This window comes from Boleophthalmus pectinirostris, unplaced genomic scaffold (assembly GCF_026225935.1).
Source record: "Boleophthalmus pectinirostris isolate CB_2022bp ecotype Guang Dong unplaced genomic scaffold, ASM2622593v1 HiC_scaffold_7, whole genome shotgun sequence".
Taxonomy (NCBI): domain Eukaryota; kingdom Metazoa; phylum Chordata; class Actinopteri; order Gobiiformes; family Gobiidae; genus Boleophthalmus; species Boleophthalmus pectinirostris.
In genome coordinates this window covers 17,190,407-17,202,343 of record NW_026571473.1, presented here as the reverse complement: position 1 = coordinate 17,202,343, position 11,937 = coordinate 17,190,407, and the positions used below count along the sequence as shown (strand labels likewise).

Genomic DNA, 11,937 nt, shown 5'->3' with positions numbered 1-11,937 from the left:
TAATAATAATAAATAAATAAATCACTTTATTCTTTATGCAGTTTTATTAAAAAACAAAACAAAAAAACAACACCTTATGACAAGGTAGTGGGAGATAACTTGACACACGTTTTTAAAAAAGTTTGTCACTAAAATAAAAGAACTAAAATACAAATAACTAAAACATTGTACAATTACAAAGCTCTAAACCAAGCAAGTGAACATGTTATGGGTAATGTGAATGACAAAATGCCATTTAATCATGTCAGAAGAATAACTTAAGCATTTCTGTCCATCCTGACATCAATCTCTCTGCCATTCAGTCGATATCCATTCATGGTACGGCAAGCCCTCTCTGCAGATTCAGGGCAATCAAAGCGAACCACTCCACAGCCCTTGGACTTGCCATTTTCCAGCTTAATATCAGCATACTGGACCATACCTGAGAAAGAAAAAAAAGTTTTAAAATAAAAATTCAAGAAAAACAAAAAAGTTATTTAATTAATAAAACATTTACCACATGTATTGAAAGCATCTTTAAGCATCTTCCACGTGAAGTCAAAGGGCAACTGTGCAAAAGAAGGAGAGAAAACATTACACATAAAATTGACAGGATTTAAATGAAGGGGGTCAGGTTGGGCTGAGCACTTACATTGCGAACAAAAATTTGACATCCTCTGGGATTGCCGCCCCCAGCTCCAGAGGCTGATGATCCAGTGCCACTGAATGAATTGCCACCAAATCCACGATCCATGTCACCAGAGCGGTCAAATTGGCCTCCAACACTCCCAGACCCCATTCGATCCATGCCAGAGCCTAAGCGGTCGAGACCACCCGAGGAGAAGCGGTCCAGGCCTCCTGCAGATCCCATGCGGTCGAAGCTGCTGCTCATTCTGTCCAGTCCAGTGTTGTTCATGCGATCCAGACCCATTGGAGAGCCAAAATCAATGCTTGAACCGATGCGATCAAGGCTTGAAGACCCAAGGCGGTCAAACCCAGAGGGGCCCAGGCGATCCATACTGGAACTCATGCGATCAAGACTGGGCCCAAGCCGGTCAAGACTGGGTCCAAGCCGGTCGATCCCAGAGCCCATGCGGTCGAAGCCAGAGCCGAGCCGGTCCAGATCAGACAGACGGTCCATTCTATCCATGCCCATCCCCGACATGCGATCCATGCTGCCCCCCAGGCGGTCCATCCCCGAGCTCATGCGGTCCATTCCCAAAGAGTTACCTGTTGAGACAAAAAAGACAAATATTGTTATGCAAAGGCTTGACATACACTTCATATCACTGGGCACTTTTAGAGGAGACTGATGTTTCTAAAGGAACAACTCCACAAAACTCCTAAAATACCAACCCATTCCTCTTTCAAACGAATCACCAAAATTATTGCGAGACATGCCCATTTCATTTCGACCAAACTCCCTGTCAAAAGCACCACCAATCCCACGGTCCATCTCTGACAATGCAAGAGATTAAACCATTAGAAAGGGGAGCAAAACGTGAGTAAGTTCACGTTTGCTTCACTAGTTGAGAACTTTTCTCACCATTCATTCTGCCCATTCCTGAAGAACCAAAGCGATCCATGTTGTTCATTCCGCCAAAACTGTCCATTCCTAAAACAAAGAAAATTGCATCAAAAAGCATATAAAGGTAAATACATTCCTGTGATGAAATTGCCTGCTTAAAAAGAAATAAATATAAATATATAAATATAAAAAATATCCAAAGCGAAGACTGAGGTTTGGGGCTCTAACTACTGAGTAGTTGCCTTGTCAGTTTGGCAGATACGTACCTCCCATACGACTTCCCATGCCGCCCATGCCCATTCCATCCATACCTTTAGGGGTGAGAAAAAGTAGTTAAGTCACAAGCTTTAAACAAAGGTTGACAAACTAAAAAACAACAAAGTTACCTCCAGGACCCATGTTGCCCATCCCGCCACCACCACCTCCTCTGTTTAACTGGGTAGCATCAATAGGCTGTCCTCCTGGTCCTAGGCCCATACCAACTCCACTCAGACCACCTATTAAAAAAATGTGTTACATTCAATATCAGATACAAACTGCAACAAATGAGATTAAGTATCCATACGAGGAAGAGCTGGGGGTCTCTCAGGTGGTCCCATGTCTTTTGGCATAGACTTTTCATCCTAAAAAACAAATAGCATAAACAAAGTGCCAGGAAAATGCAAAAATATAGTATGACTTATGGTTTGGTCAACATACCAGTTTAACATACATGACCCGGTTGAAAAGCATTTGGCCATTGAACATAGCTGTGAAACATTAAGGAAACCAAGGATCGGAGGAAAGGGAAAAAGGAAATGTTTGTCCTTGAAATAAAAGCTATACATCTTCAGCATTTCTCAAAAAGGATACAGACAGCTTGGACTGCTTCAATAGGCATTTCAAAGGTCACAGTGCCCATGCCTCTGCTCTTCCCCTCTTTATCTTCCAGAATGTCAGCTCGCAACACAACACCAGCCATTGAAAAGACTTCTTTCAGCTTCTTCCAGTTCACTTTGTAGTCAAGCTGTGGTAAAACAAGGAAAAAAATATAGATTTTTTCATAAAAATGTAGATATCACTCATCATGTATAAAGAAACTTACATTAGCTACGAAGATGCTGTTGCCAATTTTTCCAGCCTGCAGACCATGAATGATTTCATTGGGGATGTTAGGATTATTCATGAGACTGGCAGGGATGTTGACCATTGAGTTGTTCGGACCAGGTCCCATTGGCTCCATACGGTCCATGCCCATGCGTTCCATGCCCATACGATCCATTCCCATCCTATCCATGCCCATACGGTCCATCCTTCCCATTCCGCCCATCCCTCCCATCATACCTGGAGGGCCTTGGACTTTGTTAATTTCCCTTTGTGTAATGAAACCATCAGGGTCCTGCAAAAGCAAAACATTACTCAAATACACTTCATAACAGCGTTCAGCACAAGAGTTTCTGAAATTAAGGACTTACGGGCTTCACTTTCAGGGGCCTCCCATTGAGTTCAAACTTGTTCATTTTCTCCACTGCCTTTTTCATCAGTTCCTCCGTCTTAAACTCAACAACACTGAAAGGGAAAACATCTTCTATAAACTTTGAAAATCAAACAGTCATTTAAAATATATACTTTTAAAAGTATAACTTACGCGCAACCCTTGGTTGATTGAAGAGATCAAAGCAAAGAAGTGAAGAGGGAACAAAACACTGAATTAGTATAGCTGAAATGTTGCAGTGTATCAAAATCTCAAATTTATTATTAACAAATTATAATGTTGCATACATTTGTGCTGACACAAAACCAAGGCCTAAAAGTTTTTTTTTTTTTTTAAACATTTTGTCCAACACCCAAAAAGACAGAATATCAACAAACAGGATTTCAACATCTATGATATTGTAATATTTCCAGAACAGTAGAGCATCAGGAATATATTTAACAACCATCTTAACACCAATAACAGCCTTTTACTTTAACCTATAAGTTGATAACAAACCAAACAACTGGTAACAAGTTCTAGTCGGCTACCACATTCCTAAAAGAGTGGACTACACAGAAAGCTGAAGTTCAAATTAAGACCATCAACTCTCCGAATACCTCGCGTCATTGCACATGACACCACATCGAACACGCCTCCAGTATGTCAACATTCCACGTCACATCGTTCCAACAGTTAAGTTGACAACCCAGACCTGACAAACAAAGTTTGCCTGGAATAATTCATATTTTTATTTGTATGTATTTGCACTTACCCTTGATTTGCCTTCCGCGTCCATTAAGTGATCCACGTACGTTACCTCACCCACTACAAATCAGAATCCAGACGACACACACCAAGGGAGAGAAGCCGAGAGAACAATGGGAGTTTAGAGGAGAACACAAGTAGGGCGGCCGGTGAAAGTGAGCTTGGACTTCCTAGTCCTGAGCTCTCTCACAGCACCTCAGCATCACAAAAAGTACAGGTCTACAAAAAGCAAGCATACATCTTCAAATAAAGAATTTACTTCTTAGCATGTCCTTGATATATTCTCCCAAAGCACCACAAGCAATGGACCATGGACAACCAAGCTCTATAAACTTCAACTGTCCTTTACAGGTGATGCTACCAAAACCTCATACCATATGGAGGTGGTATAAGCAAGTAGTACATCAACATTCAAAGTGCAAAATGCAAATAATTCAATGCCTCAGTGAAGTAAATGGACTTAAGATTAAAATTCTATAATGTGTGGCGTTACAACTCAAACTACTCCATCAAAACATCCTCCCACCAGTGCACTGCACTCCTCCCTAGTATCAAGTGCCAAAAGTGAGTGGACCCTACACAATCAGTTTTTCCAATGTTAACACGACAACATGTTGTTCAACTAATCAAAAACCAAACCTCTGGAGACAAGGACAATGCTTAAGAAGTAGCTTCATTTTGTAGACCTGTACACAAAAATCCCAAATGCACATCTTTGTATGGTACAACTTGATGATCTGCTGGGAAAACAAACATGTCAATCCTAAAAAAGAAAATGCAATGTAACGCAAACAATGAACAACAACAATTATTAATAACAAGGCACATCCTTCTATAGAACATACCCAGTGCCTGCTTTCAGCCCCATATTTCATATTTCTTCTGATATTGCATTAAAGAATTCAAGATTTGATACTGACCAAGAACACTGACTGTACTAACAACACTGCTACAAAAAACAGTTTTCAATGTTGCAAAAATAAACCAATCAGTATTTTGAGTTTGTACACACAGCAGCTAACTTTAATGCAAGTCCCTTGAGGCAAAAACACTGCTGTAGTGTTAATGCACCTCCAGACCAAGACTATGAACGTATCAGATTTTAAATGATACATAATCACGCTGCGTGTTCTTCCAAGATGTACACAACACTTGGAAAGCCATAGCAACTCAAACAAGCAGCATGTCTTCCCTTAGAATATGCTTTCCCCTACAAAAAAGTTCACACCGCATTTAAAACATCTGTGACTCAATGTGCTCAAACATCTCAAACATGCAAGCAATTAGAACATGAACTGTCTCACACTTCAATTATACATTTACTTCTACCTAAAAACTTACCCTGCTCCTTTATGAGATCTTTGAGGACTTGCCATTTAACATCGTATGGGATGTTGCTGACGAAGATTCGGTATCTCTTGTTGGAATAGGGTTCAAAGCGCCCACCACCTCCTCCCCTTTTCATGGGTCTTTCCTTCCTGGAGCTGGAGTCATGTCTGGCCTTCCCATTCATTCCCCTGAGCAAAAGATTAAGAACGCATAAGCTCAAATATACGAGTAAAATATCAGATGCAGAAAAAATCCGTTCAATCGTGATTTCGTGCATGAAATAACAGTATGCAACATGTAACTTCGTTACATGTTAAAACGATCCCAAGAAGTAGGCCATGTTAACTAGCTGCGCAAAATGGCTGCTACACAAAAACGCCATCGAGGTGTGGTTCAGATATCGTAAAAAATCCCCTTGCTTCATCGTAAACATGTTAAAGCTTATCATTTCTGAACAACTTGCTAAATGGCCCTTGTTGCGTTTTAGAAACATAGCAGCGCTTATGACAAATACCAGTGCTGCTAACCTGGTGCTAACAAAGAAATCGTGATGAATGGACTCACCCCTGCTGCTGTTCCTCGGATTTCTCTCCGCCCGCGGTTATTGGGTTTTCACTGGTTTCGGTAGCCATGATCTTATCTTAGAACTTTTCTTTGTGGATTTAAGTAGACTGTTTCTTGGTATTATGTTGGAGAAGAGTCGGGTGCGTTACGCTACTGGAGGTTGTTGATGAATACGGAGAGATAGGACGACAGCCTGAAAGAAGACTGAGGAAAAAAGATGGACGACTTCTTAAAAAGCATAGTCGCACTTCCGTTTTGTACTGCGCTACTTCCGTGACCAAAATTAAAGATTACAATGTAAAAACTTAGGAAAACGATACCAGATTTAAGGATAACAGTTGTCACTATAGAGTGACTGAGATTATGGCAGGCCTACTTGTTTATTATTTGATCCTTTGTGGTTTGTTGTTTTAGTTTGAAGTGAATTGAATTTGAGTTGAATATTTACGCCACCGCCTAGCCACTTGGGGGCAATACAGACCATTTTCCAACAAAACAACGCACAAGGCACAATAACGGAGACAGTAGTCTAGCTAGTGTTAACGATATTTATTTGTGGCCCAGTTTGTGACTAGATAGGTACATTTCATAATTGTAATACGGTCACATTCTGTTAATATTGTGGACGTATGGACTTAATGCCACAAATGTCGCTGTGCTGTTTGTAGACTCCACAGCTCTTTCATTGTATCGTTAAAATGCTAATGTTAGCATCTTAGCATTAATCATTGCACTGTTGAGGTGCTGCTTTTGCATCTATATTTTCTGTATTCACTAATATACGTACAAAAACAGTCAAGTAAAACCGTCATATATTCAAATAATGGCGACTGGGGCTGATGTGAGAGATATTCTGGAGTTGACCGGAGGAGAGACCGATGGTCCCATCAGTAAGAAAGACCTCATCAACTCAGATAAGGTAAAGATAGTTATACTATTGTATAGTATTAAATGTTTGCTATAAACGAATGTTTATGAGACAGATTCTTTATTGATCCCGAGAGAAATTCAGGTTTTACAACAGCAAACTGTTGCAGTTTTCCAGCAATATTTCCACTGCTCTTCTCAGTCAAAAGTCTCAGGGCAGTTTAACCTTCACGCTCTCCTCGGGGTCACATAGACCCGAAGAAACTCTTCCCCCCCTTCCTACTCTCTAAATTTTTGGGTCTGATTGACCCGCCCCAAGAGGAAGGAAGGGAAAAAAAAAGTTTTTTAAGGAGGACTGGTTAGGTAGGTAGCCTCTGTGTCCTGTAGCATCACAGCAGTGTCCAGTGGGAGCCAGGGGAACACATTAGGAAAGACCACACTCTTACTCCACTCTGGTGTTTCAGTTTGTGATGAAATGGTTCATTCCCCCAAACTATTTCCTTTGAACGGCTTCTGCCACATTTGCTGCCTTATATGGTGTAAAAAGCCTGTAGGATCTCAACTGTCCATGGGCTAGCTCCTTAGCTAGCCTCTTGCACAGTCTCCATGGATATGGGAAAAAACAAACATTTCACGCAATCCAACTGTCCCTTTACTGGTGTCTTTTGAACTGCCATGCTGCACTTCTTTGTTTGTTAAAATCCCATGGCATGGTGTTAAAAACTGAGCTCAAAAAACAAAAAGTGTCAAAAACTGCCCTGTGTGTGAGTAAGGTGGCCAGAAAAAGGGAGCATCACAATATCATACCAATTAAATGAACAAATTAATTGTATTAATGTTGCAAATGTTACCTATCAATTTTGCTATGACCTAACATTTCTTTTCTCTTGCCTTTATAGAAGAAAAGCAAAAAGTCTTCAGAAACGTTGACATTTAAGAGGCCAGAGGGGATGCATCGGGAGGTTTATGCTCTTCTGTATTCAGATAAGAAGTATGTATTCCACAGTCATATTAACAGCTTGTTTGTTAAATTTTCAATAATACACTGTGTTTTCTTTTCAGAGATGCGCCACCTCTCCTACCCAGTGACACTACTCAGGGCTACAGAACAGTCAAAGCCAAATTAGGTTGCAAAAAAGTGCGTCCCTGGAAGTGGATGCCTTTTTCTAATCCAGCCCGTAGAGATGGTGCCATATTCCACCACTGGAGACGTGTTGCAGAGGAGGGAAAGGACTATCCATTTGCTCGATTCAACAAGGTTCAAATCAGTTGTATCTTTTGGTTTAAACTTGCACTGTTAAAGAGACTACATTTTTTAATTTATGCTTTTTGCCTTTTAGACTGTGCAAGTGCCGGTGTACTCAGAGCAGGAATATCAGTTGCATTTACATGATGATGGCTGGACCAAAGCAGAAACTGATCACCTATTTGACCTGTGCAAACGCTTTGACCTTCGCTTCATAGTGGTTCATGATCGTTATGATCACCAGCAATACAGGGTAAAGTCCTTATGTTTCATATGTTTATACAACACACATTTTGATGCTAAAAGTCAGCAATTTTGTCACAACAGAAACGTTCAGTGGAAGACCTAAAGGAGCGCTATTACAGCATATGCGGGAAGCTCACAAAGGTCAGAGCGGCTTCAGGGACAGAGCCGAAGATCTACATCTTTGATGCTGGGCATGAGAGACGTCGCAAAGAACAACTTGAGAAACTCTTCAACCGAACACCTGAACAAGTTTGTGTCCATATACTTTTTTATTTGCATCCTGTTATTTAGCTGTATGGCCTTTGTATTGATTGAATTATTAAATACCAAGAATTGTAATGTATTGCTTGCACATTCTCTTTTTTTCCTGTAGGTGGCAGAAGAAGAATACCTTATTCAAGAGCTCAGAAAGATTGAGACAAGAAAAAAAGAGCGCGAAAAGAAAGCTCAGGATTTACAGAAACTTATTAAAGCTGCTGACACGACCACAGAACTGAGGCGTGCTGAAAAGAGAGTTTCCAAAAAGAAGCTTCCTCAAAAAAGAGAAACAGAAAAACCAGTAAGCACATCCATGAAAGTACGAATCCAGCTCTTGTCTTTTTTAATATTTTTGTGATAGTCGAGATTACTTTATTGTGAATACACCAGACTTATCTTGTCACAGTTAATTACTGCTTCATTCAGTTTTTCTCATCACTTTTATTTGTCTTCATAGGCTGTACCTGAGACTGCGGGTATTAAATTTCCTGACTTTAAATCAGCTGGAGTCACGCTGCGCAGTCAAAGGGTACGTGTTTTCAGTTTTTAAGAGAGAAATACTTTGATTGTTTGCCTATATCCTAGTATTTGTTATTCTTATTATGGTGTATACAAATGTGCAATTAAATTAAGATCAATGTGTAGTATGCACATTTATTAATATCTCTGACTACTTTCATATATTTTATGCACTGCTAAGAGGGTGTCACACTCTCAGATTTAAGGTATAAAGACATTTTGATAGGGCCAACTCGAGTGCATTTCTTAAATTGGAGCCAAAACAGTTACCATACAATATTTTGGACTCTCTCAGTCACATCCCTTTTTTATATTTAGATGAAACTGCCAAGCTCGGTAGGCCAGAAGAAGATCAAAGCCATTGAGCAAATGCTAGTTGATCTTGGAGTTGGTGAGTTTGAACATGTTTTAACAGCTCTGTGGTCAGTTGTTGATATTATTTCTAAATCTCTAAAATAATGCTTGTTTTCCACATAGACCTTAACCCACTACCCACAGAGGAGATCGTTCAGATGTTTAATGAGCTCCGTAGTGACCTGGTACTCCTTTATGAGCTGAAGCAGGCACACAGCAACTGTGAGTATGAACAGCAGATGTTACGCCATCGATATGAGGCGCTGCTGAAGGCAGGTAGTGGAGGAGCTGTTACAGCAGTTGTATCAGTAGCAACGACACAGAGTGGAGAGGTCAACTCCACAAACAGCACTACTGCGTCCACACCAAGTGCCGAAGCCCAGCCCTGGCCTAGTGCGGATGACATCAAGGTGGAAGCCAAGGAGCAGATCATTGATGTGGTAGGAGCACCACTCACTCCCAACTCAGTAAGTTAGAAAGGCACTACCAATTTCAACTGCAAAAACTACAATACTACTGCATATTGTAATTTATTGTTGTAAACTGAAAACCTGACCATTGCATATTACTTTGCAGCGCAAACGGAGAGAATCAGCCTCTAGCTCATCTTCTGTGAAAAAGATGAAGAAACCTTAAGAAGGAATCTCATATTGGAAGATTAAAGGAGCATTTGAGTGTCTCTGAAAACTGGTCAGTTACAAGTCCACAGGTGAAAACAGGGACAAGGGGGAATAGACTATGTTACAGTTTGGTAAAAGCTTCACTGACAAAGATGGACATAGAGACACTAGTTTTCTCTTGCTAATGAGACCTCTCCAACCCTGCTCTATCTGGCTTTGCCACCATCACTTTCATAGAGGCAACAACTGAGTGACATTTCATTCCATTACCTTTCCCCTTCTTGCCTCCACCCTCGCTCCACCTTAGATGAGGCAAGATCAACTGTAAATTGCCAAGCTGGGCTAATCAGGACATGTTGGGAAGGTGGGAAACCCAAGGTAATTGAAATGAATGAATTTGGATGAAAGTAGAAAACTCCTGCAGTTGGAGCATGAAGCACCAATGCGTATTTTTTTGTCTATGAGTTTTCTCCGTTCTAATCATGGCATAGCATTTACTGGAAATGTGTTATTTGTCCATCCATCTGGCCTTCCTTCTGAAAGAGGTTTCACCTGCCTGCGTTTTATGTTGGACCTTTGGTCCTGGCCTCATGTGACCTTGAAGATGCATTTCTAAATGATTCATTAAACTGAGATGCTTTTTCCATGTGTGTTGTGTAATAATAGTTATTTTTGGACTTCAGCACTACATCTGAACTCAGATATAATTAGTCATGAATAGACATTGACTTAAGTTTATTATAGGATCATGCCATTCTTACCTTAGCTGTCATAAATGAAGTCACATTTAATGACTTCATTAATATGATAATTAAGCAATGATCATCCATAGGTCAGCCCAGCCAGTGAAATAAGCCTCTGTAATATTGCTATAATTACATGTCAGTTATGTTGTTTAGCTCATATAACAGTATTTCTTTCCAAATAAAAGCTCAATCATACCTCAAATTAATTATGTAAAACAATGAAATATATATATATATATATATTTGCAATCCTATCCATTGTTGCTTAATAGCAAACCAAGCTGCACTGTAAGAGCAATTGATTAAGAAAAGGGGAGAGAAAGTGAGAAAAGCCAAGTAAACATGGCTAAAATGAATTCCTGGTGTCTATATTTCATGTTGGAAATTGGCTCATAAATCCACTGGTTTGATCTATGGAAGCCGTCGTTGCTTGAAAAAACCTCTGTAAATGTGTAATTTCTCCCTTGACAGAACACAGCCGAAAGGCTATCTTTCTTTTGCTTCCTCCTCCCTTCTCTGCTCTGTATGAGCCTCATGTTGGATTAATGCTCTGTTCGCTCCCTTCATGTTCTCAGATATCTTCTTTCATCACTGCTCATCCATTCATCAAAACCTGGCTTTCTCTCTCAAGTTATCTGCATCTAGAACTATTTTGTTGTAGATACAGTATTTAAAAAAAAGTCCCAGAAATGTGGACCTATTAATAAGTAGTAGTCCCAATTGAAAACAGGAGTGCAGGGATGCTCCACTAGCCATGTGTAAATGATAAAGATCTACAGAAAGTCATCTAGCTGTCCCTGCCATAAGCTCCGACTGGCTATAGTGTGCTTCGTGCAGTGCTGATGTGAAAAGCATGAGGCGTAGTATCTTATAATGTGGTGGTGATGGCAGTGAGATGGGATCTCTTTATCAAGGCCAGCCTGCGACTTTAATCATGGTCTAAGAGGTGTGCTGACTATTTATCATAATTGAACTGTATCCGGCCTAATCGCTGGCATATGTCACTGTCGACAACGTGCCTGGCTGCAGCAGCAGACTGTGCTGTGATTGAACACCCAGTTAAGAGAAAAGGTGTGGACTGTGGCGCATGAGGCAGGAAGAGGCAGGTTATCCCTAGGAGATGTGATAGAGCGCTGTTCAAATACATTATGCTGAGAGGTAATGTGCTGATCTGACACTGATTAGATTTGTGATGCCTTCTTTCTGCAGCACATCACTGTGTACCCATCATGCAATTCACTAAAGGATGGAGAAGGTGCAATAAGGACAGGTTCTGGATAATGTCTTCTCAAAACTGTGAGAGCTACATGCACGAGCTGAAGCACACCTCACCTCACCGGCTCTAGTATCTCTTTGACTTTCACCTTCTCATGTATTTAGGTCACCTTGGGGGTACAAACTTTTAATCATTGTTCCACATCAAATTCACCTGTGCCCTCTGGGATGCGTGGAGCGACAAA

General features: G+C 40.5%; 2 protein-coding genes across 3 annotated transcripts; one reads left to right on the top strand and one right to left on the bottom strand.

Annotated features, from left to right (window-relative positions):
* Positions 1-25: 25 nt before the first annotated feature.
* hnrnpm (heterogeneous nuclear ribonucleoprotein M) lies at positions 26-5,860 on the bottom strand. Its single transcript, XM_020924682.2, has 16 exons — positions 5,622-5,860; positions 5,070-5,245; positions 3,736-3,788; positions 3,135-3,142; positions 2,962-3,055; positions 2,592-2,885; positions 2,360-2,513; positions 2,207-2,256; positions 2,073-2,130; positions 1,894-2,004; positions 1,774-1,818; positions 1,526-1,594; positions 1,336-1,437; positions 632-1,209; positions 497-548; positions 26-421 (listed from the first exon to the last, which is right to left on the bottom strand). Exons 1-16 carry the CDS (start codon positions 5,687-5,689, stop codon positions 258-260), a joined length of 2,076 nt encoding a protein of 691 aa, XP_020780341.1. The 5' UTR covers positions 5,690-5,860; the 3' UTR covers positions 26-257.
* A 241-nt stretch (positions 5,861-6,101) lies between these two features.
* On the top strand, positions 6,102-10,381 carry dmap1 (DNA methyltransferase 1 associated protein 1). 2 transcript variants are annotated; one of them, XM_020924692.2, is made up of 10 exons: positions 6,102-6,540; positions 7,388-7,479; positions 7,551-7,746; positions 7,829-7,987; positions 8,062-8,229; positions 8,354-8,539; positions 8,696-8,767; positions 9,076-9,148; positions 9,235-9,578; positions 9,688-10,381. In XM_020924692.2, exons 1-10 carry the CDS (start codon positions 6,445-6,447, stop codon positions 9,745-9,747), a joined length of 1,446 nt encoding a protein of 481 aa, XP_020780351.1. In that variant the 5' UTR covers positions 6,102-6,444; the 3' UTR covers positions 9,748-10,381. The 2 variants fall into 2 exon arrangements, with proteins under 2 accessions (XP_020780351.1, XP_020780350.1); XM_020924691.2 differs by having other exon boundaries at positions 8,354-8,557.
* The last annotated feature ends 1,556 nt before the right edge of the window (positions 10,382-11,937 follow it).

Coding starts and splice junctions, on each gene's coding strand:
- dmap1 (XM_020924691.2), top strand. CDS start 6,445: ATGGCGACTGGGGCTGATGTGAGAGATATTCTGGAGTTGACCGGAGGA. Junction 7,747..7,828: donor CATTTGCTCGATTCAACAAG/GTTCAAATCAGT, acceptor TTTGCCTTTTAG/ACTGTGCAAGTGCCGGTGTA. Junction 7,988..8,061: donor ATGATCACCAGCAATACAGG/GTAAAGTCCTTA, acceptor TTGTCACAACAG/AAACGTTCAGTGGAAGACCT.
- hnrnpm (XM_020924682.2), bottom strand. CDS start 5,689: ATGGCTACCGAAACCAGTGAAAACCCAATAACCGCGGGCGGAGAGAAA. Junction 2,886..2,961: donor GGCCCCTGAAAGTGAAGCCC/GTAAGTCCTTAA, acceptor TTGCTTTTGCAG/GACCCTGATGGTTTCATTAC. Junction 1,595..1,773: donor CATGGGAAGTCGTATGGGAG/GTACGTATCTGC, acceptor TCTTTGTTTTAG/GAATGGACAGTTTTGGCGGA.